The sequence below is a fragment of the Chiloscyllium plagiosum genome, unplaced genomic scaffold (genome assembly GCF_037043375.1).
Source record: "Chiloscyllium plagiosum isolate Xiang-an unplaced genomic scaffold, Cpla_swu_hap1 HiC_scaffold_31, whole genome shotgun sequence".
Taxonomy (NCBI): domain Eukaryota; kingdom Metazoa; phylum Chordata; class Chondrichthyes; order Orectolobiformes; family Hemiscylliidae; genus Chiloscyllium; species Chiloscyllium plagiosum.
In genome coordinates this window covers 14,337,081-14,363,884 of record NW_028270169.1, presented here as the reverse complement: position 1 = coordinate 14,363,884, position 26,804 = coordinate 14,337,081, and the positions used below count along the sequence as shown (strand labels likewise).

The 26,804-nt window shown below is 41.2% G+C and overlaps 1 protein-coding gene across 8 annotated transcripts in view; it reads left to right on the top strand.

The window, feature by feature from the left end:
• nf1a (neurofibromin 1a) overlaps positions 1 to 26,804 on the top strand; it is a 334,390-nt gene that overhangs the window by 83,651 nt on the left and 223,935 nt on the right. For 6 of the 8 annotated variants that reach the window (XM_043718254.2, XM_043718251.2, XM_087977264.1 and 3 more), the window contains exons 13-18: positions 2,318 to 2,452; positions 6,403 to 6,516; positions 6,989 to 7,068; positions 18,117 to 18,240; positions 21,023 to 21,269; positions 25,051 to 25,124. In XM_043718254.2, the coding sequence (XP_043574189.1) occupies positions 2,318 to 2,452; positions 6,403 to 6,516; positions 6,989 to 7,068; positions 18,117 to 18,240; positions 21,023 to 21,269; positions 25,051 to 25,124 (774 nt within the window). Of the gene's footprint in view, positions 1 to 1,856; positions 1,902 to 2,317; positions 2,453 to 6,402; positions 6,517 to 6,988; positions 7,069 to 18,116; positions 18,241 to 21,022; positions 21,270 to 25,050; positions 25,125 to 26,804 lie in introns of all 8 variants that reach the window. The other 2 variants (XM_043718253.2, XM_087977267.1) reach the window with 1 other exon arrangement.

Here is a 26,804-nt window from a genome sequence, read left to right as displayed (position 1 = left end):
GTGATTTTGCAACAGTTAGAATATATCACAGTCCAAATACTTAACCAATTCAGTGGGATACAAGTCATCGTTGGATTTCTATTCTGAGTCTGGAGAGTAAACACTGAGCAATTCTTTTCGGTGGAGTAAAGGTAGAGTTTTTGATTTGGGAAAGAATTACATTTTTAGTGTAGTGGAATGTAGAAATTTGTGGATATTTTCGATCCTGCTCTGTTTGGAAAGGAGTAGTTCTTTTGAGAGAACAAGTAGGAACGTTTTTAGTTGAGCTTTTGCAGGGTACTTTTCAGTAGTGGATAGACAAATACAAATACTTGCCATGTACTGGCACAGTTAGTTATTTTTAGTATGGAAACTTGAAATTAGCTTAGAACAAAAGATTAAACGTGTTAAGTAGACAAGAGAAGAAACTTTGTTGAGGTGGAATGAGAGGGATTTTGCTATATAGCTGTATGTATTAGGAATTAAGAATTATGCATTTTGCCACCATGTGCACACTAGGAAATGTTTCATAGCATAACCTTTAACACAAACTGGAAGCCCAAGATGTTTTACTAGAATATGGGCAAGACTTCTGTTTCATTATGTACTGTAGGTACAATTTTTTTTAGTAGCCTCCCTGAGAGAAAAGTGTTCATATAATCATTAAGTATGATTACCTTTTCAAATAGTATTACGTGGTCTTGATTCCAAGATTTTGCTTTCTTTGTAGCCTATGTCCTTCCCACCTGAGAAGACAGGTGCCATAATCCCAGATCCTCAACAACAGTTGCAAACCCAGCTGTTGAGCAAGCAAATAGTAAAAAGTCATGACATGTCCTTGCAGTCAGCTGTACAGTATATGGATACATTTCTGTTGCTTCTTGTGACTGTTAATCTTAGCCAGATGAGGGAAGGTGACGGATGAAAATATGTGCCTTAGAGATTTTGACGTCTCAACTGAGGAGCAAAATGTTTTGATCAGACTAGTGCTGCTTTCTGAACCAGTGGGAACATAATGGAAGCCATACATTTAGATCATTAACGCTTCATTTTTACCTTATAGTTCATTTATTTATCTTTTCACTAGTATCTATTGTTCTGATACTTGGCTTAATTCCTTAGCTGGAAGATTAGGAAAAGTAATTACCAAAAGAAGCAGTTGGACAATCAACTTTTGACCCTATTCTACAGAGTGATAGCATAGATGTTTGATGTTTACTGTTTTTCACATTGGATACTTGCTGTGTATGTGTTTGTTTTATACTGTAGTCTGTTTTGCACATTGGTGTTGAATTGACACTACACAACTGGACGGACCAGGTAAATCTTTGTACTTGTCTATCACTGGTATTTTAGATTTCTAATGATTGAAGTGCTAAGGGGATGATGCTTGTACATTATATCGAGAAAAGGTGATTTATTTTCTTAAGTGGATGTAAAGGAGTATTGCAAGTTGGGAATCCAGAACTAAATTTGTGTAGCTTTGCCTTTTGAACCTTTAGTTTGCTGTTTTATTGAACATGATTAACTTGGACCCTAATATTACTTTATTTCTGTCCATACATAGCAATTAGGTGACTATTGTGGTTGCAAAGCTTTTCCCAAGAATCTAAAGCTGAGTATGTTGACTGTTGGTGAATTGGAGCCTATTGACCAAAACTACTGGCAGCTTATTGGGAGGGGGTGGGGGAAGTATATCAGTTGTAAAACATGTTGCAAAGCCTTTCATTCCATTACTCATTTGTTAATGTATATTTAGTATCACCTGTTCGGATAGGTAGCAGCTGTTTAACATGGCTACTCTGACATTGATTGGTGGTGCTTTGTCTTCTGCTTTATTTTCTGTGCTTATTGGCTGCTGTCGCTCACATGATCAGATGCCAACCAGTCACTGTTTTGCATGGCAGTGGGCTTCTGTTGCTGTAAGTATGATTCATAGTAACTATCACAGAAAAGCAATTAGACCACTGCCTTTTCTGTGCTTAGTTACATTAGTAAACACTACATAATCCATCTAGGTCTGACTATGTAGCATGCATCCACCTTCTCAAATAAGATCTTAACTGTTGGAAAAAGATCAGATTAAGTTTTAAACAGTACCTTTTCTGCCATGCATTTACTAATGTTTCATGTGTTCATTGCTTTATAATTGCCTTTCAGATCTGTGTACTGATTATAATATATGTGTATGTATTTGCAGGCTAATTTTGTTAACATATGAGTCAGATATTAGTGCATTCAAAGCCAGAGCAGTATTTTAATTTGTATTATCAGGTGAATTGTGAGAAATAGATTACTGATTTTCATGATTCCCCTTTTTGAAAATAATTTATTTCAGAGCCTTACATTCAAGGAAAAAATGACCAGCCTTAAATTTAAAGAAAAACCAACAGACTCAGAAACCCGAAGTTATAAATTTTTATTGTTGGCCATTGTGAAATTAATTCATGGAGACCCAAAGCTTATGTTACATGTAAGTATTGGAGTGGGACGCAAGATTCAAAACTTGGATGGAGTATTCATGTGACCAACTAGTGCTATTTATTTGTGATGAATTCATCAGAAATGGAAGATTTTAAAAATGTGAAAGTTATTATGAATTGTGTTTTTTATTCCTAGGATGATGGTAAATTTGTTTTCTGAAGGATGCTAATGTGTCACTTCTGTAACTCCCAATTCTTAAGCCTTACTATGACTATCCAGTTGAGCACTGATTTGAATTGCTAGGTTCCAAAAATTATTTCATGTGTGATGAATAGAATTCTAATCTGTTTAATTGGTATGAATGCTATAAAAAACATGAAAGTTTTGACATTAACAAGTCAAATGATTTTTAGTACCAGTTGAATTGCTACTGTCTTCTATATGAAGATATTTGACAATCCTATGCATCAGCGCAAACCTGACTTGGTGTTGAGGAAGCGTGAAGATTCAGGGAGACTTGAATCAACTCCCCAACTGAGGATTATCAAAATTGAAAAACATTAGGCCAAGGGCTCTTGAATTAAGGCATCAAAGTCATGATTTCTCTATAGACCAATCAATGCTCCTGTCAGGTGTATGCTGATGCATTGAATTAGCAAAAATGTAATCTTACAACTGTGTAGTTGAGCTAATGATATGCAAGGCTCTTTTGAGATTCAGTTGTACAACTGGAATAAGGAATATTGCTGTTAGAAATCCTTAGCATCACTAGTCACCTGAGTCTGTTCAGCCTGAATGTGAAACTTGCAATGATATTAATTGTAAAGAATTTGTGATTTGAAGCACTAAACTCCGCAGCACAATCGGACTGGGGAAGCTGAAAATGGCTGTTATGTCAGATGGGATGATATTGTATGGACGGAAGATGTCCATACACTGCACCCGTTTCAACTGAACGAAGTTAATGAGAGCCATTCTCTGTTGCATTTCTTAGGGTAATGCCTCGATCAATTAAAGTTGTCATGCCTGGTTTAAAACTTGAAGAAAACACCGTAGTTAACTGTCAGTCATCATTAACTGGTGCACTCTTCATGATATCACCTTGACCAATTGGTCCACTTGCCAACCAATCAGCCCTGTTCGTTTTGAACAGTATTAGTATTGTTTTTCCTTTGCTTTGATGTTTCCTGTGAATTGTTTTGAAGGCAAGATGAAAACCTTGGACAAAATGTCTATTTTTAAGGCCATATTCAAGCCTGTATTACCTCAAATTCATTAGAGTCAGAGTCCAACAGCATGGAGACATGGCCTTGGGCCCAAACTGCTCCATGCTGACCAAAATGTCCATTCACACTAATCCCATTTCCTTGCACTTGGCTCATATCCTCCAAACCTTTCCTATCCATGTATTTGTCCAAATGCCTTTAAAATATTGTTAATGTACCTACCTCAATCACTTCAGCTGCAGCTCATTCCATATGTGTACCACTCTGTGTCAAAAAGTTGCCTCTTAGGTTCCCTTTTATTTTCCCTCTAGCCTGAAACCGATGCCCTCTTGTCCTTGGTTCCCTAACCCTCGGAAAAAGACTGAGTGCATTCACCCTATCCAACCTCACAATCTTTTACACTTCTGCAAGATCCTCCACTCAGTTCCTTAGCTTGTCCAACCTATAACTCAGCTATAACTCAGACCCCTAAGTCTGGCAACATCCTTGTAAATTTCTTCTGCACTCTTTCCAGTTTAATAACATCCTTCTAGCAAGGTGACCAGAACTGAACACAATACTCAACTTGGTGCACGTTGCCACAATTATGTCTGCCCTCCAGCCCATGGTGTATATTTGTTCTCCTCCTGCGTAAGGAACCCCAATTTGAAGATTCTTATCTTTATCACTCTCCAGTCTTGCCTGCCCATACTGCCATAATCATCTCCAGCCTCTCAGAGATATCCATGCTCTCCCAGTCTGGTCACTTTGATTTGCCCAATAGTCATTGCACCCCCATTGGCAACTGTTCTTTCAGCTGTCTGGGCTCTGGGATTCTCTCTCAATCTTTACCTCACTCCTCCTGTAAGATGTTCCCTCAAAATCCTGTTTTCATAAAACATTTAATTAATATCTCTCAGAATCATAGAATCTTAATGGGATGGAAGCAGGTTATTTGGTCCATTAAGGCCACGCCAAACCTCTGAAGAGCGTACCACCCAGACCCAATCCCCTGCCCCATAGCTCTGCTCTTCCCATGCCTAACCCACCTAGACTGCACATCCCTGAACAACATAGGGCAATTTAGCAGGGCCCATCTACCTAACCTGCACATGTTTGGACCATAGGAGGAAACTGAAGGGCCTGGAGGAAACCCACGTAGACCCAGGGAGAACGTGTTAACTCCACACAGTTAGTCCCTGAGGATGGAATCGAACCCAGGTCCCTGGCACTCTGAGGCAGTGCTGAGTTGAACACTGAGCTACTGTGCTGCCCCCATATTTGATTGTTCTTTAAGGGAAAAAAAACAATGGCACATTAGCTCCTTAGTATTGTATGACAGACTCTGCAAAATAAATCCTTGGGCCTCCTTGGAAGAGGATTTAAGTAAAGGAATATTAATGTCTTGCAGCAATTACTCAAGGATTGGTGAGATCACACCTTTATTGCTCAATTTACCTAAGAAAGGATATACTTTCCATAGATGGATTGCAAATAAGGCCACACTGGGCACATTGTTGGGGGTAATGGGATCTTCCTATGGGGAAAGATTCTGGAGAATGTGCCTACGTTTTCCAGCATTAAGAATGAACAGTGACCTAATTTGAAGCATGTAAACCTGCCATAGGACTTGTAAGGGTAGATGTAGGAAGGATATTTCCTTTGCTTGGTGAGTCTAGAACCAGGGGATATAGTCTCAGAAAACTCAGGTGAGGGGTTTCTTCACTCTGAACGTGGTTAATTGTTGGAATTCTGTATTCCAGGCAGATCAGTTATTGAGGATGTTATGGTTGGAGATTAGTAATTTTCTAGATATTAGTAGTATCAGCTGATATGAGGATAGAGCAATGTGGAGACTAATTACACACTGAGTCAGCTGAGAAATCGAACATGCACATTGTTAAATTAATCCGAGCATGATGGGAGGAGCAGTTTTGCTGCCAATCATGATAGCTATGGATTTCAGTCTGGTATGCATGAAATGAAACTTGGGATTATCGAGGGAAGCACAGCTGAACAGATTTTTAGTCATGTTGGGAATGGTTATTTAGTTTAGAATACGAATAGAATTTGATTGGAATTTCAGGTGACATGGCACAGCAACCTATCAACGTGTTAGGTGACACTAGCTGAAAGATGTCTAAAATTGAATAGCAGCAATTTATATTAAATATGAACTAAGTCTGTTCTGTGAGCTAAAAGAATTAATATTGCAATGTTTGCTTGATAACAATGCACAACTTGCAACTTAAACCCTTGGAAACTTTGTGCCAAAGCTGAAGACAACATTATGAGCAAGTTTTTTTTATTATAACGTTAAACATTTTATACCAAATGTCCTGTTCAGAAAAAAAGGTCATGGTCTTAGTCATATTTTAAGAATTAAATTTTATTTTCAAAAGGGCAAGAGCACACCGTGTGTAATGTCATGCATTGAGCAATTCAAAACCTCAGGCCAGTGTTCTGGAAATATGGATTTGAATCCTATTTTGGCAGGTGGTGAAATTTGAATTCAATTCAAAGAAAATCTGGAATAAAAAGTTAACCTAATGGTGACCATTGTTGTGAAAAGCTACCTGGTTTACAGGAAAGGAAATTTGCCATTTTCCCTGGTCTGACCTATATGTGACTCTGCAATACAGCTGAAACTGTTCTCTGGGCAGCTAGGGAAGGGCAATAAATGCTGGCCAACCCACATCCCATGAACGATTATTAAGAAAAAGTGGGAAATGTTTTAAACTGGACTTTTTTTTCCCACTTTCTGCTTTCTAAAATACTGTCTGTTGTTGCGCAGAATCCAGGGAAACTTGGACATGAAATTCAGAGCAGCACTGCTGAGTTAATAACTGGTTTGGTTCAACTGGTTCCACAGATGAGTATGCCTGAGATAGCACAGGAAGCCATGGAGGTAAGGACATTGATTTAAACATGTATTGTTGCAGTTCTTTTTCCAAAGACATATATGTTTTGCATTTGTTCCCTTTTGCATGTCTTTTCATTTAGTGCTGGCTAATTTTGTTTTAAAAGTTCTGGTGAGCATCAAAAATGTTACTGTCTTCACAGATGCCAATAAATCCACTATGTAATTCCGTTAGTTAATGTCTTCCTTTGTGTTTTATAGATACCTTTTCACAGCAGCCTTTTTAAAAAAAAATGACAATTAATCAGAATGACTAAAACATGCTCAGGAATGTTTACTTGAGGTTAACCTTATTGATAACCTAAGTCTTGAATCTAAAATGTTGATGATCAAATTGTTCTGCAATTGGAAACATCAGTGCATAGACCACTGAGAGATCCAAAAATTTGGTTGAAAGTTCTAGCCAGTAACAGGGCATGCGTGAATTTGTTATAAATGTTCTTTCTGTTCCTATTTTCAGGCCTTGTTGGTTCTTCATCAACCAGAAAACATAGAGTTATGGAATCCAGACGCGCCAATAGAAACCTTCTGGGATATAAGGTGAGGATTATGGGCATGTTCTGTAATCTTCGGAAAGTTTATATTATAGACGTGTTGCTCTTGTACCCATTCTACATCATTATTGAATTTGGAAGAGTTTAGAGCCTTTCTGGATGTAAAATGTGTATAGTTCAAAATAAATCTGGCAATAACATTGAAATGTTGTTGAAATAATTTCAGAGCATGAGTATCATCGGAGAGCTGCTCCCACAGCACATTGCAAACTCTGATTCCCTACAACCAAGATGGAAAAGGGCAGCAGATGCTGGTGAAAAACACCACCTGCAAGATCCCCACAAAGCCACATACTGTCCTGACTTGAACCTATATCACAGTTTCTTAATTGTCACTTGGTCAGAATTCTAGAGCATTAATAGTGCTGTTGGTGTCCCACTCCCAAGGACTGCAGTGCTTCACGAAGGCCTCCATGGTAATTGGGGGGTGAGCAATAAATGCAATTTGAGCTGATTGTTTGAATCTCACATGGATATCTTTTGTTAAAAAAAAAAATCGACTCTCCATTTAATTGTTTTAACTGAGCACCATCCATCCCTAATAAGTTAAACTGCATTTATTTCAATGCAAGAAGCCAACAGGGAAGGCAGATGAACTCAGGGCATGGTTAGGAACATGGGACTGGGATATCATAGCAATTACAGAAACATGGCTCAGGGTTGGGCAGGACTGGCAGCTTAATGTTCCAGGATACAAATGCTACAGGAAGGATGGAAAGGGAGGCAAGAGAGGAGGGGGAGTGGCGGCTTTGATAAGGGATAGCATTACAGCTGAGAGAGGATATTCCCAGAAATACATCCAGGGAAGTTATTTGGGTGGAGCTGAGAAATAAGAAAGGGATGATCACCTTATTGGGAGTGTATTATAGACCCCCTAACAGTCTGATAGAAATTGAGAAACAAACTTGTAAGGGGACATCAGCTGTCTGTAAGAATAATAGGGTGGTTATGGTAGGGGATTTTAACTTTCCAAACATAGACTGGGACTACCATAGTGTTAAGGGTTTAGATGGAGAGGAATTTCTTAAGTGTGTACAAGAAAATGTTCTGATTCAGTATGCGGATGTACCCGTTAGAGAAGAGGCAAAATTTGACCTACTCTTGGGAAATATGGTAGGGCAGGTGACTGAGGTTTCAGAAGGGGAGCACTTTGGGGTCAGCGACCATAATTCTATTAAAATAGTGATGGAAAAGGATAGACCAGATCTAAAAGTTGCAGTTCTAAATTGGAGGAAGGCCAATTTTGACGGTATTAGGCAAGAATTTTCAAAAGCTGATTGGGGGCAGATGTTCACAGGGAAAGGGACGGCTGGAAAATGGAAAGCCTTCAGAAATGAGATAACGAAAATCCAGAGAAAGTATATTCCTGTTAGGGTGAAAGGAAAGGCTAGTAGGCATAGGGAATGCTGGATGACTAAAGAACTTGAGGGTTTGGTTAAAAAAAGGACGCATATGTCCGATATAGACAGGAGAGATCGAGTGAATCCTTAGAGTATAAAAGCAGTAGGAGTATACTTGAGGGGAATGAGGAGGACAAAAAGGAGACATGAGATAGCTTTGGTTAATAGAGTTAAGGAGAATTCAAAGGGTTTTTATAAATACATTAAGGTCAAAAAGGTAACTAAGGAGAGAATAGGGCCCCTCAAAGATCAGCAAGGCAGCTTTTGTATAGAGCCGCAGAAAATGGGGGAGATACTAAATGAGTATTTTGCATTTGTGTTTACTGTGGAAAAGGACATGAAAGATATAGAATGTAGGGAAATAGATGGTGACATCTTGAAAAATGTCCAGATTACAGAGGAGGAAATGCTGGATGTTTTGAAATGCGTAAAGGTGAATAAATTCCCAGGACCTGATCAGGTGTACCCAAGAGCTCTGTGGGAAGCTGGGGAAGTGATTGCTGGGCCTGTTGCTGAGATGTTTGTATCATCGATAGTCACAGGTGAGATGTTGGAAGACTGGAGGTTGGCTGACGTGGTGCCACTGTTTAAGAAAGGTGGTAAGGACAAGCCAGGGAACTATAGACCAGTGAGCCTGACATCGGTGGTGGGAAGGAATCCTGAGGGACAGGATGTACATGTATTTGGAAAGGCAAGGACTGATTAGGGATAGTCAACATGGTTTTGTGCGTGGGAAATCATGTCTCACAAACTTGATTGACTTTTTTGAGGAAGTAACAAAGATGATTGACGAGGGCAAAGTGGTGGATGTGATCTATATGGACTTCAGTAAGGATTTCGACAAGGTTCCCCATGGGATTACTGGCTAGCAAGCTTAGATATCATGGAATACAGGGAGAAGGAGCAATCTGGACACACAACTGTCTCAAAGGTAGAAGAAAGAGGGTGGTGGTCGAGGATTGTAGCCAGTGGAGTGCCACAAGAATTGTTGCTGCGTCCACTACTTTTTGTCATTTATATAACTGATTTAGATGCAAGCATAAGACATATATAGTTAGTAAGTTTGCAGATGACACCAAAATTGGAGGAATTGTGGATAGTGAAGAAGGTTACCTCTGATTACGCCAGGATCTTGATCAGATGGCCAGTGGGGTGAGAAGTGGCAGATGGAGTTTAATTCAGATAATTGCGAGGTGCTGCATTTTGGGAAAGCAAATCTTAGCAGGACTTATACACTTAATGGTAAGGTCCTGGGGCGTGTTGCTGAACAAAGAGACCTTGGAGTGTAGGTTCATAGCTCCTAGAAAGGAGTCGTAGGTAGGTAGGATAGTGAAGGCAGCGTTTGGTATGTTTTACTTTATTGGTCAGAGTACTGAGTACAGGAGTTGGGAGGTCATGTTGTGGTTGTACAGGACATTGGTTAGGCCACTGTTGGAATATTGCGTGCAATTCTGGTCTCCTTATCGGGAAGATGTTGTGAAACTCGAAAGGGTTCAGAAAAGATTTACAAGGATGTTGCCAGGGTTGGAGGATTTGAGCTGTAGGGAGAGGCTGAATAGTTTGGGGCTGTTTTCCCTGGAGTGTCAGAGGCTGAAGGGTGACTTTATAGAGGTTTACAAAATTGAGGAGCATGGATAGGATAAATAGACAAAGTCTCTCTTCCTTGGGGTTGGGGAGTCCAGAACTAGAGGGCATAGGTTTAGGGTGAGAGGGGAAAGATATAAAAGAGACCTAAGGGGCAACTGTTTCACAGAGTGGTATGTGTATAGAATGAGCTGTCAGAGGAAGTGATGGTGGCTGGTATAATTACAACATTTAAAAGGCATTTGGATGGGGAGATGAATAGGAAAGGTTTGGAGGGTTATGGGCCGAGTGCTGGCAGGTGGGACTAGATTGGGTTGGGGATATCTGGTCAGCATGGACGGGTTGGACCCAAGGGTCTGCTTCAATGCTGTATGTCCTATGACTCTAATTGTCCTGCTCTTTCAATTATCTTTTGCTTTAGATGTGGAATGATAGCCATCTTATTTTCACATTTGACTCTACCTATATGTGGAGTGGATAAGAGGGTGCAGGTGCAGTTCTATGAGGAGGAATTTCCAGGATTTTGACTTGACTACACAAAAAGAATGATGTGTAATTCCAAGTTGGGATAGTGTGTGACTTGGGGAAATTATATATGGCGGTGTTTCAATGTGTCTGCTGTCCTTGTTCTTCTAGATGTTTTTAGATTACTTACAGTGTGGAAACAGGCCCTTCGGCTCAACAAGTCCACACCGACCCGCAAAAGCGCAACCCACCCATACTCCTACATTTACTCCTTCACCTAACACTACGGGCAATTTAGCATGGCCAATTCACCTGACCGGCACATCTTTGGACTGTGGGAGGAAACTGGAGCACCCGGAGGAAACCCACGCAGACACGGGGAGAATGTGTGGAGTTTGCACAATCAGTTGCCTGAGATGGGAATTGAACCCTGGTCTCTGGCGCTGTGAGGCAGCAGTGCCCCGTATTGTGGGTTTAGAAGATGATGACTGAGGGACCTTTGGCGAGTTGTTGCAATGCATCTTGTAGATAATACACATTGCTGTCACTGTGTTGGTAGTGAAGGGATTTAATGTTGAAATTGCTTTGTCTTGGCTGTTGTCAGCTGTCATGTTGTTGGAGCTGCATCTGTCAAGGAAGTGGAGGATATTCTTTTGTAATGCTGACTTGAGCCTGTGTACAGGCAGGTGGTGAACTAGTAGTTGCAGAAGGAGGCAGTGAGGAAGGTATGACCTTGGGATATTATCGCTGGACTGTTGATCCAGACACTCGGGTAATGTTCTGGGGACCCTGGTTCAAATCCCACCGTGGCAGATTGTTGAATTTTAATTCAGTTTAAAAAATCTGGAATTAAGCTTGAATGATCATGCATCCAATGCCAATTGTTGGAAAAACCCATCTGGTTTACTAATGTCCTTTAGGGAAGGAAATCTGTCCTCACCTGGTCTGGGAGAAAGTGAGAACTGCAGATGCTGGGGATCAGAGCTTAAAAATGTGTTGCTGGAAAAGCGCCGCAGGTCAGGCAGCATCAAAGGAGAAGGAGAATCGACGTTTCGGGCATAAGCCCTTGAAGAAGGGCTTATGCCCGAAACGTCGATTCTCCTTCTCCTTTGATGCTGCCTGACCTGCGCTTTTCCAGCAACACATTTTTAACCTCACCTGGTCTGGTCCATATGTGACTCCAGACTACAGCAATGTGGTTGATTGTTGATTGATTGTTCTCTGAGCCGAGCCAGTGACGATAAAATACCATGAATGAACAAAACCAAATTCTGTATATACAATGGGGTAAGTGTGTGGCTGGTCTGGAACATGTAGTGGTCATGACCTGTGTGGGAATGTGCAGGGCCTGGAGTAGGTGCAGTTGTGGGTGTTTGTGGCAAGTAGGGGCACAGTTTAATAGTTATCCAGGAGTTAGACTAAGTTTTCAATTGTCTTAACGTTTCCTGAATAACACTCTTTACCTAACTGGAGCAAAAGTGTTTGAAATTTCCATATAAAATGGATACTTTTGGAGGGGTCTAGGTGTAGGGAAATTTTCCAGCAGAATCTTCAATTTCCCAGACAATTACCTCAGAGGCTATTCTTTCAGTGGTTCTGCAGGGTCCCCATCAAATCTCTAATCTACAGTGCAGAAACAGTTATCTATGTCATAGAGATGTACAGCATGGAAACAGACCCTTTGGTCCAACTCATTAATGACAACCAGCTATCCCAACCTAATCTAGTCCCACTTGCCAGCAACCGGCCCATATCCCTCCAAACCTTTCCTATTCATATACCCACCCAGATGCCTTTTTAAATGTTGCAATTGTACTAGCTACCTCCACTTCCTTTGGCAGTTCATTCCATACTCTTACCACCCTCTGCGTGAAAAAGTTACTCCTTGGGTCCCTTTTATATTTTTCCCCTCTCACCCTAAACCTATGCCCTCTAGTTCTGGACTCCCCCGCCCCAGAGAAAAGACTTTGTCTACTTATTCTATCCATGTCCCTCATGATTTTATAAACCTCTATAAGGTCAGCCCTCTGCCTCCAACGCTCCAGGTAAAACAGCCATATCCTATTCAACCTCTCCCTGTAACTCAAATCTTCCAATCCTGGCAACATGCTTGTAAATCTTTTCTGAATCCTTTCAAGTTTCACAACATCCTTCCGATAGGATGGAGACCAGAATTGTGCACACTATTCCAAAAGTGGCCTAACCAAAGTTCTGTACGGCCACAACCTGACCTCTCAACTTCTTTTACTCAGTGCTCTGACCAATCAAGGAAAGCATACCAAGCGCCGCCTTCACTATCCTATCTGCCTGCACCTCAACTTTCAAGGAACAATGAACCTGCACTCGAAAGTCTCTTTGTTCACCAACCCTCCTCAGGCCCTTACCATTAAGTGTATAAATGCTGCTCTGATTTGCCTTTCCAAAATGCAGCAGCTCGCATTGATTTAAATTAAACTTCATCTTAAACTTCATTCATGGGTGCATTGACCCATCTGATCAAGATCCAGTTGTAATCTGAGCTAACCTTCTTCACTGTCCACTGCACCTCCAATTTTGGTGTCATCTGCAAACTTAGTAACTATACCTGTTATGCTCACGTCTAAGTCATATATAAATTATAAGTATTGGACCCAGCATTGATCCTTGTGGCACTCCACTGGTCACAGGCCTCCAGTTTGAAAAACAACCTTCCAACACCACCCTCTGTCTTCGATCTTTGAGCCAGTTCTGCATCCAAGTGGCTAGTTCTCGCGTATTCAATAAGATCTAGCCTTGTTAACCAGTGTCCTCTGGGAAATCTTGTCGAACGCCTTACTGAAGTCCATATAGATCACATCTACCGCTTTGCCCTCCTCAATCCTCTTTGTTACTTTAAAAAACTCAATCAAGTTTGTGAGACATTTCCCACGCGCAAAGACATGTTGACTATCCCTAATCAGTCCTTGCCTTTCCAAATACATGTACATCCTGTCCCTCAGGATTTCCTCCAACAACTTGCCCACCACTGATGTCAGGCTCACTGGTTTTTAGTTCTCTGGCTTGCTCTTACCACCTTTCTTTAATCATGGCACCACGTTAGGCAACCTACAGTCTTCTAGCACCTCACCTGTGATTATCGATGATACAAATATCTCAGCAAGGGGCCCAGCAGTCGCTTCCCTACCTTTCCCACAGAGTTCTTGGGTACACCTGATCAGGTCCTGGAGATTTATCCACTTGTGTGCACTTCAAGGCATCCTGCAGCACCACCTCTATTATATGGACATTGCTCAATATGTCACTGTTATGTTCTTTTGCCAAAGTTTCACACACTAGATGCAATTTACACATGCCAACTTCTGCAAACAGTTAAAGTTTATTAAAGCTTCTACAAGCTAGGTGACCCCTTTTGACCCTGTTCGCAGGCAAGCGAAGTTGGGCCAAAGTGAGGTCCTGCTCAAAGAAAACACATCGCCTTTATGCAGGTCAGTTGGCCATGGCTACGAATGCTTTGGCCACTCCCCCACAGTCAAGACAACCCCCAGTTACTCACTTTCACATGTTACCCCAGGTACAATGGCAAGGTGAGATCATCCTCAGAGATAATGCAAATGCTAATGCCCTAATCTTGGGGAGTCATCATACAAATTTCCTGACTGTGATTCCCCAAGACAATGTAGATGTGCAGAGAGACATTTGCATTTCATCTTTTAACGTTGCATCACCATCTATTTACCTACATTCCATATCTTCCATGTCCTTCTCCACAGTAAACACTGATGCAAAATACTCACTTAGTATCTCCTCCATTTTCTGCGGCTCTATACAAAAGCTGCCTTGCTGATCTTTGAGGGGCCCTATTCTCTCCTTAGTTACCTTTTTGTCCTTAATGTATTTATAAAAACCCTTTGGATTCTCCTTATTTCTATTAACCAAAGCTATCTCATGTCTCCTTTTTTGCCCTCCTCATTCCCCTCTTAAGTATACTCCCACTGTCTTTGTACTATTCTAAGGATTCACTCGATCTCTCCTGTCTATATCTGACATTTGCGTCCTTCGTTTTCTTAACCAAACCCTCAATTTCTTTAGTCATCCAGCATTCCCTATACCTCCCAGCCTTTCCTTTCACCCTAACAGGAATATATTTTCTCTGGATTTTCATTATCTCATTTCAAGGCTTTCCATTTTCCAGCTGCCCCTTTCCCTGCGAACATCTGCCCCCAATCAGCTTTTGAAAGTTCTTGCCTAATACAGTCAAAGTTTGCCTTTCTCCATTTAGAACTGCAACTTTTAGATCTGGTCTATCCTTTTCTATCACTATTTTAAATCTAATAGAATTATGATCGCTGGCCCCAAAGTGCTCCCCCACTGACACCTCAGTCACCTGCCCTACCTTATTTCCCAAGAGTAGATCAAATTTTACACCTTCTCTAGTAGGTACACCCACATAATGAATCAGAAAGATTTGTACACAGTAAACAAATTCCTCTCCATCTAAATCGTTAATACTATGGCAGTCCCAGTCTATGTTTGGAAACTGAAAATCCCCTGCCAAAACTACCCTATTATTCTTACAGATATCCTTCCAAATTTGTTAGGCAATTTCTCTCTGACTATTAGGGGTCTATAACACAATCCCAATAAGGTGATCATCCCTTTCTTATTTCTCAGTTGCACCCAGATAACTTCCCTGGATGTATATCTGGGAATATTCTCCCTCGGTACAGCTGTAATGCTATTCCTTATCAAAAACGCCACTCCCCCTCCTCCCTTGCCTCCCTTTCTGTCTTTGTTGTAGCATTAGTATCCTGGAACATGAAGCTGCCAGTCGTGTCCATCCCTAAGCCATGTTGCTGTAACAGATATGATATTCCAGTCCCATGTTCTTCACCATGGCCTCAGTTCATCTAGCTTCCCTTTTAGGCTCCTTGCATTGAAATAAATGCAATTTAATTTATCAGTCCTACCTTGTTCTCTGTTTTGTTTCTGACTGTTTAACTTCTTTTCTCAACCGTACCAGCCTCAGATTGATTTTTTTTCTCACTATCTCCCTGGGTCCCCACCACCACCTTCCTAGTTTAAGTCCTACCGAACAGCTCGAGCAAATCTCTCTGCCAGCATATTCGTCCCCTTCCAATTCAGGTACAATCTCTCCTTCCTGTGCAGGTCACTGCTATGCCAGAAGAGATTCCAATGATCCAAAAATGCGAATCCTTCTCCCATACACCAGTTCCTCAGTGCTGTAGTCACCTGCTCAGTTCTCCTGTTCCTACCCTTGCAAGCTCGTAGCACCAGGAGTAATCCAGATATTCCTACTCTCAAAGACCTCCTTTTTAAATTCCTGCCCAAGTCTCTCTATTCTCCCTTCAGGATCTCATCATTTTCTCTTCCTGTCATTGGTTCGAATGTGTACAATGACCTCCTGCTGGGCACCCTCCACCTTGAGGACACTCTGCACTCTCTCTGAGACATTCTTGACCCTGACACCAGGGAAGCAACACACCATTCTGATTTTTCGCTGCTGGCCACAAAAATGTCTGTCTGTGCCTCAGACAAGAGAGTCCCCTAACACAATCGATATCTTGGAACCCGACGTACCCCTCATTGCATTAGAGGCAGTCTCCATACCAAATGCTTGGCTGTTTGTGCTACATCCCCCTGAAAATCTATCCCCCCTTACGTTTTCCAAAACAGCATACTTGTTTGAAATGAGGATAGCCACAGAAGACTCCTGCACTACCTGCCTACCTTTCTTAGCTTTCCTGCAGTTAACCCATCTATGTGACTATCTGCGACTTTTCTCCCTTCCTATAACTGCCATCCATCCCACCCCCCAGCTCTTGTAAATTCCTCATTGCCTCTAACTGTCTCTCCAACTGATCCATTTGATCTGATAGGACTCTCAACCAATGGCATTTATTGCAGATATAATCCTCAGTAACACACAAACTCTCACATCCAACAAGAAGAGTATATCACTCTCCTAAGGACCATTTTTGCTTTGTCCAATCTGCAGACCCAGAAAATAGCCCCATATTATTTTTCTCCAAAACCCTGCTCCAGGCTAACTTGATACTTATGGCTTCTATTTTTAAGTTTAATCAAGAGGCATACCTCAAGTTTTTAAAAAAAAAATTCAATGATCTCTTTTAAAGATGCCATCTAGATATTTCATGTTTGTGGACTTAAGTTCCTTTTCCTCCACAGTCCTTCAAAACCAAAGTCCTCCAAGCAATATTAAAAACAGTGTCTTCATAACAGTTGTCTTTTGCACTGAAATACTGGGATTCCCCCATTCTTGAAGATGGCGTTTTTTAACTTTGCATTCTGTTAGTTTAAGTGTCTACCACCATTCATGACTGGATGTGACAGGACTGCAGCGCTTAAATCTGATCCATTGATTGTTTGATTGTTTTGCTTTGTCTGATGTACACTGCCCCGCTGTTTGGCAACCAAGTTGTCACCATTATTAGTAATTGGTCCTTGCAGTTTTTGATGTGTAATCTGCTACGTCTTCAGGGATAAGTTTGGAATATTTTTTCAACATTATCTGTCCTCCCCTGGAATTGTGGCCATATCAGATTCGAGAAATTGGGACCAAGAGGGAAGAATGTTTTTGGCCATTTTGGCACAGTGTCCAAAGCATCAAAGTTGGTTATGAGCTGGCTTTAAAAAGTATTTGTTAGGTAGTTTTCCAGCATATCAAGACTTTCAGGCAACTGTTGCCTTTGTGTGTAATCACAGTTGGTGAGATGCATTGTTTGTCTTGCTTGTTGTGCCATAAAAGACTATGAGGACCATTCCCCACACTCCCAACTTCCTGTCATCCACTTGAAGCTGGCCCTACTGTGATCAAGAAGCTCCTGAATCCATAGTTCAAGAAATCATAGCATGAGAGCTTATTCATCATGCCAATCCTCAGAGAGGGGGAGACAAGGTACTTAGAATTTGAGGAAATCATTTCTCATTTTAACACAATGTAGCTTTCACAGTAAAACTCTGCTTAATGAATGCATTCCAGTGTATCTAATCAGTTCACATACGTTTAGAACAATTGTTTTGTGTATGTCTTTCATGACACAGCTTGCAAGGAACAGAAATTGTTTCTTGCATTGATGGAAACTAGTTTTAGCTGCAAAAATCAAACTTGTCCTTGTGCAATTTTATTCTTTCAGACTTTGAAAGTATTTAATCCAGCCCAGCTAAAGGAACTGACCTGTTTCGGGTGCACTTTCCATTTTTAACCTGCCTGGCAACTTTGAGGCAGTGGTTACAGTTCAGTTCAGTTCAAGTCTAGAAGTTGTCCTCCAGATTTAACTGAAAGAAGGAGATATAATTTGTGAATAGCAAACTTGCTGTTCCCTTTCAATTCTCAGATGGTCAAGAAAAATCAAGTTTCAGGTTACACTGGACATCCTGAAAGGGTGAACTTTTGTAATGGATTGTTGAAGAAGTTATACCAACTTCAATTATGGTCCTGCCAACCCCCACAATTTCTGTATTTTTAAGTTTTCTTCTCTGATGAACCGTCATGCTTCCATCCACAACTGCCAGCTATCTCACAAACTTTACCTTGTTTATGATAAGTTTTGCTTTGTGTTGACAGCTCTCAGGTTCTATTTTTCATCTGTAAGAAATTGATCGCTCATCAGATGCTGAACAGCACAGAGATTCTTAAGTGGTTGCGGGAGATTCTAATCTGTCGGAATAAGTTTCTGCTGAAGAATAAGGTAGTGTTAAACCTCAGAAATTCCTATGTGGCACTTGTGAAAAATTGAACATCTGTTTTAAAAGATAGAAATCTTTAGTGAGAAAACTTACTTGTTTCCTCCTCCAGAATAAATATTACCTGAACAGCTCAAAGACAATGATATTTTTGAGGTATAAATACCATGCAAGTATGGTCATTTTGCATGAAATCTTCACTTACAGCCAATACCCTGGAGTGCTCTTCTTTTGCTGTGTCAATTGCCATGCAACTTTGAATAGGTGGAGTATATTACTTCACACTGTTCAGCACAAAGGGTGCTTGCAGAATATGAATGGTGGTGCTTGCTCATCCTTCACCCCTATTGGTTTCCAGTTTTTCTCTTTCACTGCCCTTTCCCTGATGGGTTCCAGTGTCAGTTGCTCATCCTGCATGATGAATAGCATTAACAATGTCCCTATGCCTCTTCTACCTCCACTTTTAAAACAAGAAACTGCTTCAAACTATATCCCCCTGACATAAATAAAACAAAGAACTGCAGATGCTGCAATCTGAAATGCAAACATTGCTGGAGAAACTGTGTGTGTCTGGCAGGATTTGTCAGGGAAAGCAGAGCTAACGTTTCAAATCCAGTTCTGAAGAATGATCATTGGACTTGAAATGTTAACTCTGCTTTTTCTCTGCAGGTGCTGGCAGACCTGCTGAGTTTTGCCTGCAATTTGTTTTTGATCCCTCTAACCACAGTATTGGTCATCATTTTCAACTTCCTTATGAAGGAGGAAGATTGCCATAGATTGTGTGAAACTTGCTCGTCAACGGCATGATAATATCGTGAATAAAAGGGTCGAGACTATTTATTCCATAACAAACATAAACTGATGTTAACTTAATTTGGAATGAGTTAAAAGTTGAAAAATGGGTTCATTTGAGGGTAATTATTACGTTTTTACACACAAATATAGGACACAAAGTATGCCAACTGCAATGTGAAGACAATGTTTTACAGCTTTGTATGCTTGTGATTTTCAGTTTGCTTTCTGTACAGGATTGTGAAACCTTCTGAAGGATAAGATATGTGATCATTTAATTTATGAAATTTTTATTTGCTTCATTATGGCTGAAAAATGAAAATTTGGTTTTTTAAATGAAATTTAATGAGCAGTTAGCTATTCTGCATTTACACCATTTTATTGTAGTTCTAAAACATTTCAGTACATTTCCTGTACAATTGATTACTTTGTAGTATATTGACTGTGCCAAGTGCAATAAAAGGCAAAGTCATTTCAGGTGTCCCTGTATCATTTTGTTTTGTCCTTTTTAAGAGTAGATGGTAACTCTTTGCTAACTGGGTACCACAGTAGCTTGTTGCAAGAGATCAGTTATTCTAATTTATTTCATCCTGAAGTCATTACATAGCCATATTCTGCTGACGGGAGGACCAACCCATTAAAGAATATCTGTGGGGCATTGTCAGCCCAATGTGAAATGGTTAACCAGAGAGGAGGACTGGGGGCTAATGTGCTGAGGTGCATTCTTTCCTGTCTCCTCTCATTCTGCCTCAATCCTTCTTCCAATTGCCCTGCATACATTGGCAAAGTTGTTTCCTGACGGTGTTATTTCAAAATTTTCCTTGTATTGAATCCTAATTTAATCTATTAGACCATTGTTGGGTGACAGATGTAAAGTTTCACCTGCAAATATTTATGGATATTTGTAATATTTTTCAATATAAAAACTGTAATACAAGTAAAAACTGGAATTGAAATACTCTCTGCCACCTAAGTACCTCAATGTAGTGGTATAGAAGTCTTTCTTCTGTTAACATTTCTTGAGTGAAGGTGCTAATCAATTATTTCCACAAGGCAAGCAATTTGGAAGCATGCTGGTGATTCTTCATATGGGATGTCTCAGTTTCAAACAGTCTAGATTGATTAAGCCAACTAACAGTTAAATATTTAATGATAAAGCAATGCATATATTTTCACTCCAAGTTGTGGTCTATGATTCTTGTTGTTCATTGCTTTCTGTTGCATGAAGTAATTTGTTTTTGAATGTGTTGATGGGCAAAGTAATTTTTTGACATGTTACATGGTTGAAGAGCCCCTTCTTAAGTGTGTTTTGCGCTGTTGAGATGACAGTTAAGATTGACACCATTTGAGAAATGCTGAATGCAATTGTGCCAAATTCTATTCTGCAGTGTTGTAAAATGGACAGAGAGGGATTTGCTCATGTAATTGACCATTTGTGAGGTAGCAGTATTGGTCCAGACCAGAGCTGTAAAAGTCTGCTAGTTGGAGATTTATCTGATGAATTTTGAATTTTTTTTTATAAATCATCATTACTTTTTGCAGACTGATGCTTTTACAAACAATCCTAAGGTATTAAAAGAATGAAAGCACTTCAGTCTTCTTGAGTCATGAATCTGAATTCTTAAGTACTTAAGTCATGAAATGGAAGAATTACTTAAGTATCTAAGGACAAAACTAAATTTTTATGCTTCGATTGAAGTATGCATTTTAAGGAGAAGATGATTTGAGTAGCTTGACTATGTAATCTGATTTAGGGAGGCTAAGAGTACTCTTGTGTTGCTGCGTTTATACATAATCGGCCTTGTAATCTTATGAACAGATGCATCATAACATGACTGGAATGTAAACAATCTTAGGATATTATCTAAAAGATATCACCAGTTTTAACAAAAGGCAAGTCCACATATCACAGAAATAATTGAGTTTATAAAATGTAAAAATTATCTTGTCAGTTGGGCAACTAATTATTTGGTAAACTCTATTTTCTGAATGCAGGAGAACGCCACACTTGGCAGTGGAATTCCCATCTGTCGTCAAGCACAGACAAAGCTTGAAGTGGCTCTGTATATGTTCCTGTGGAGTCCAGATATTGAAGCTGTCCTTGTGTCCATGTCATGTTTTCGGCACCTCTGTGAGGAAGCTGATATCAGGTGTGGAGTTGATGATGTGCCTGTCCAGAGCATCCTGCCGAATTATAATACTTTCATGGAGTTTGCTTCAGTCAGCAACATGATGTCAACGGGTAACTACTCATGAATTTTGTGACTTCTTACCCAGAATGTTGCTTAATGCACTTGCGTTTATACTCACTCTTACTTTCCAAATAACTTGCAGTAAAATTTGAGAGCTTTTATGGTGACCAGTCTTGGATCTTTTGGCATTATATAATGTGCTATCTTTAAAGTAGCATTTTGGGCAGTAAGGCAAGAATGGGGATTCATACTTAAGGCTTAAACTGGAAGGGATTGTGAATAGTTTAGATTAGATTACTTAGTGTGGCAACAGGCCCTTCGGCCCAACAAGTCCACACCGACCCCCTGAAGAGCAACCCACCCAAACCCATTCCCCTACATTTACCCCTTCACCTAACACTATGATTCCAATTCACCTACTCTGCACATTTTTGGACTGTGGGAGGAAACCGGAGCACCTGGAGGAAACCTATGCAGACACTGGGAGAACGTGCAAACTCCACACAGACCGTTGCCTGAGGTGGGAATTGAACCGCATCTCTAGCGCTGTGCCGCCCAAAATACCTTTCTTTATTTTACTTCAAGTAATTCCTTCTCCTCCTCTCCCCATCCCACTGGTTTTCTAAGTTTTGGCTTGGTGAAATTTGGAGAGAAAAGTGACATCAGATGGCAAACTGTGCATCATGTTTTCTCTGAATGGAATGAGTACGGCATAAAGGAAACTCTTGGATAGTGTACAGGATGTTTTACACTTCCCAATAATTTGTTGTTACATGGAATCATACAGTACATGGAGTCTGTACCACTGAATTTGAAAAGGGAAGGAACAACCCTATTGAATTCATGCAAACAAGGAAATGTAGCTAAGATTAATAGGGAAGATGTAACTTGAATTTTCAAAAGTCCCCCTCATGAGATGCCAAATTGTAGAGTCATAACTAAAATTAGAGCATGTGGCATTGGAATGAGTAGTCAAAGGGTTGGTTACAGAACTGAAAATGAAGAACGGACTCCAAGTTGGCAAAATGTTGCAAATAATGTTTTATAGATGTTAATGGTGAGATTACTGTGGTCCACAACAATGTAAATGACTTCAACTTGGGAATCAGAAATGCAAGTTCAAAATTTGTGCCTGATGTTAAATTGGTAAATATTTCAAAAAAGAAAATAAACATGAAGCCTAAACGTGTAATTGACAAATTAATTTCAGTCTTGGTCTTAAGTACATTTTACTGGATTGAAAAATGAGATTATGTAGTTAGAGGAAAGGAATCGAGGAGTAGTTAGAAGTAAATCACAAAAAGATGAACAGTTTAAAGCCTATCCTATAAAATAGGAAAGCAATCATTGGTATTCATTTCCAGAAAAAACAATTTGTAAAGTAAGGAAGCTATTTGAAATCTGTATCTAGTCTTGGTTACACTACAGATGGGAAATTGTATGTGGTTGTGTTGGCGTTACTGTGAAAAGGATACAGAAAGTCTGCAAAATGAGAAAAGATTCATCCAAATGATATTGGAAAGGGGTAAATATAGCTAGCAACAAAGGCTGACCAGTTTAGTGTTCTTTCCTTAGAAAATAAGTCACTACAAGGGGGTGACCTGGGAACGTCTTGGAAGATTTTGAAAATGTTCAATGGAATAGGTATCAAGATCTGATATATTCCTAATATGAGAGCAACCAAAGCTGGGGGCCACAAGTCGAGGCAGTGATTGTGAAATCAAATGGAGAATTTAGGAGAAACTTGGATTTGATAGGATGCAAAAATTGCTATTTTCAGCAGTAGTTGAGTGAATAGCATCGATATGTTATGGAAAAGCTAGATCAACATATGGTGAAACAATAGACTTTTGTTCAGTGATAGGGTTAAATGAAAATGAGCTGTGCGTTTGTGTTGATTCTAAGAGGTAACAAGGGCAATTTGAGTCAAATGTGTGTGTGCTGTAGCCTCAAAATAACACCAAACTTAAAAGAGCAGCCCTAGTCTTGCAACATCACTATTTTCCCTTTGAGCAGTTCCTAATTAGATCATTTTGAAAATTCCAAATTATTTTTCCTATGGACATGCGTTGAGAAGGCAATGGCTTACAACTTGCAGCATAATTATTGAGGGGACTGCTTGTCTATTCTGGATTTTGTTCAGGGTCCTGATGTGAAAGAAAAGCATCATAAAGCCCAAGTAAACCATATTTTAATATCATTTGATCAGATTGTCTTAATTTTTAAAGTGATTTTCTCTTGTGACACTAGGTTTTGTTTGAAAATGTACATGTTGGCAGCACGACATCTTTTATTTATTTACTTCCAATGTAAATGGTCTGTATCTTAAAACGAACAAAAATGTTGTGGTTCTGTTCGCCGAGCTGGAAGCTTTTGTTGCAAACGTTTCGTCCCCTGGCTAGGCGACATCATCAGTGCTTGGGAGCCTCCTGCGAAGCGCTTCTTTGATGTTTCCTCCGGTGTTTATAGTGGTCTGTCCCTGCCGCTTCCGGTTGTCAGTTTCAGCTGTCCGCTGTAGTGGTTGGTATATTGGGTCCAGGTCGATGTGTTTGTTGATGGAGTTTGTGGATGAATGCCATGCCTCTAGGAATTCCCTGGCTGTTCTCTGTCTGGCTTGCCCTATGATAGTAGTGTTGTCCCAGTCGAATTCATGTTGCTTGTTGTCTGCGTGTGTGGCTACTAAGGATAGCTGGTCATGTCGTTTCGTGGCTAGTTGATGTTCATGTATGCGGATTGTTAGCTGTCTTCCTGTTTGTCCTATATAGTGTTTTGTGCAGTCCTTGCATGGTATTTTGTACACTACATTAGTTTTGCTCATGTTGGGTATCAGGTCCTTCGTTCTGGTGAGTTGTTGTCTGAGCGTGGCTGTTGGTTTGTGTGCCGTTATGAGTGCTAGGGGTCGCAGTAGTCTGGCTGTAAGTTCTGAGATGCTCCTGATGTATGGTAGTGTGGCTAGTCCTTTTGGATGAATTCGACTGGGACGACACTACTATCATAGGGCAAGCCAGACAGAGAACAGCCAGGGAATTCCTAGAGGCATGGCATTCATCCACAAACTCCATCAACAAACACATCGACCTGGACCCAATATACCAACCACTACAGCGGACAGCTGAAACTGACAACCGGAAGCGGCAGGGACAGACCACTATAAACACCGGAGGAAACATCAAAGAAGCGTTTCGCAGGAGGCTCCCAAGCACTGATTATGTCGCCTAGCCAGGGGACGAAACGTTTGCAACAAAAACTTCCAGCTCGGCGAACAGAACCACAACAACGAGCATCTGAGCTACAAATCTTCGCACAAAAGTGCTTGTCACAGAAGCTCCCAGTAGCTAAACTACAATGTTCTACCTGTTCTACCTATGGGCGGCACGGTGGCACAGTGGTTAGCACTGTTGCCTCACAGCGCCAGAGACCCGGGTTCAATTCTCGACTCAGACGACTGACTGTGTGGAGTTTGCACATTCTCCCCGTGTCTGCTTGGGCTTCCTCCGGCTGCTCCGGTTTCCTCCCACAGTCCAAAGATGTGCAGGTTAGGTGAATTGGCCATGCTAAATTGCCCGTAGTGTTAGGTGAAGGGGTGAAATGTAGGGGAATGGGTCTGGGTTGGTTGCGCTTTGGCGAGTCAGTGTCGACTTGTTGGGCCGAAGGGCCTGTTTCCACACTGTAATCCAATCTCTAAGTAATCTAATCATTTCATTTGCCAAGAATCAGCTTTAAAGTAGTCATTAAAACAGATCTGGTCAATGCTGATGACTAATGTGCATTTTTTTTGTTTTCTTGATTGATCCTTTGTTCTCATGTACTCAAAATGATATTAAACAATAGGGCGCGCAGCTCTTCAGAAACGGGTGATGGCGTTACTGAGGAGGATAGAACATCCAACAGCAGGAAACACTGAGGTAAATTTTCAAATGTTCCTTTACGTGGTATTGGTAATGTAGGTTGTCTTTTTCCAATGTGTGCATTTCAGCAGAAGAACAAATTTTAACTTGTGTTTGAAGGTGCTGTGTATACATTATTTGCTGAAAAATTAGATCATTTAGCTTTCTATTAAAGACGCATACAGTTGGTAACAGTTTGAGTCCATTTGACTCCTGATCCATTGCTTGGTCAAGATTAGGGTGGTGCTGGAAAAGCACAGCAGGTCAGATAGCATCCAAGGAGCAGGAAAATCAATGTTTCGGGCAAAAGCCTTTCATCAGGAATGAGGCAGGGAACCTCCAGGGTGGAGAGATAAATGGGAGCGGGTGGGGCTGAGGAGAGGTAGCTGAAAGTGCAATAGGTGGATGGGGGGGGGGGGATGAAGGCGATAGGTCAGAGGGGAGAGGGTGGAGCAGATAGATGGGAAGGAGGATTGGCAGGTAGCACAGGTCATGAGGATGGTGCTGAGCTGGCAGGTTGGAACTGGGGTACGGTAGGGGGGAGGGGAAATGAGGAAACTGGTGAAGTCCACATTGATGCCCTGGGGTTGAAGTGTTCTCAGGAAGAAGATAGGTCCCCACCACCAAGGATATATTTCCCTCTCCACCCCTATCTGCGTTCTGCAAAGATCGTTCCCTCCGTGACTACCTGGTCAGGTCCATGTCCCCCCCACCAACCCACCCTCCCTTCCTGGCATCTTCCCCTGCCACCGCAGGAATTGCAAAATCTGTGCCCTCACCTGCCCCCTTACCTCCATCCAAGGCCCCAAAGGAGCCTTCCACATCCATCAAAGTTTCACCTGCACATCCACCAATGTCATTTATTGTATCCATTGCTCCCGATGTGGTCTCCTTTACATTGGGGAAACTAAATGCTTTCTCGCAGAGTGCTTTAGGGAACATCTCGGGGGCATCCGCACCAATTAACTCCACCGCCCCGTGGCCCAACATTTCAACTCCTCCTCCCCCCCCCCCCCCAACCCCACTCTGCCGAGGACATGCAGGTCCTGGGCCGTCTCCACTGCCACTCCCTCACCACCCGACGCCTGGAGGAAGCACGCCTCATCTTCCGCCTCGGAGCACTTCAACTCCAGGGTATCAATGTGGACTGGACCGGTTTCCTCATTTCCCCTCCCCCCACCTTACCCTTGTTCCAACCTGCCAGCTCAGCACCATCCTCATGACCTGTCCTACCTGCCAGTCTTCCTTCCCACCTATCCGCTCCACCCTCCTTTCCCACCTGTCACCTTCATCCCCTCCCCAGCCTCACTCCCCTCCCATTTATCTCTCCAACCCGGAAGCTCCCTGCCTCATTCCTGATGAAGGGCTTTTGCCGGAAACATCGATTTTCCTGTTCCTCGGATGCTGTCTGGCCTGCTGTGTTTTTCCAGCGCCACTCTATAATCTTGACTCTGATCTCCAGCGTCTGCAGTTCTCACTTTCACCTCATTGCGACTTTGGTTCAAGCATCATCAAAAGAATTGAGTTCACAAATGTTGACAAGAAGGTAACATTTGATAAGAGCTTCAAGGAACCTGAGCAAAACTGGAGTCAATGGGAATTGGGAGGGAAAGTTTCTTCTGGTTGATGTCATACATAACACATTGGAAGATGGTTATGGTTGTTGGAAACTAATCATCTCGGCGAAGGACATCACTG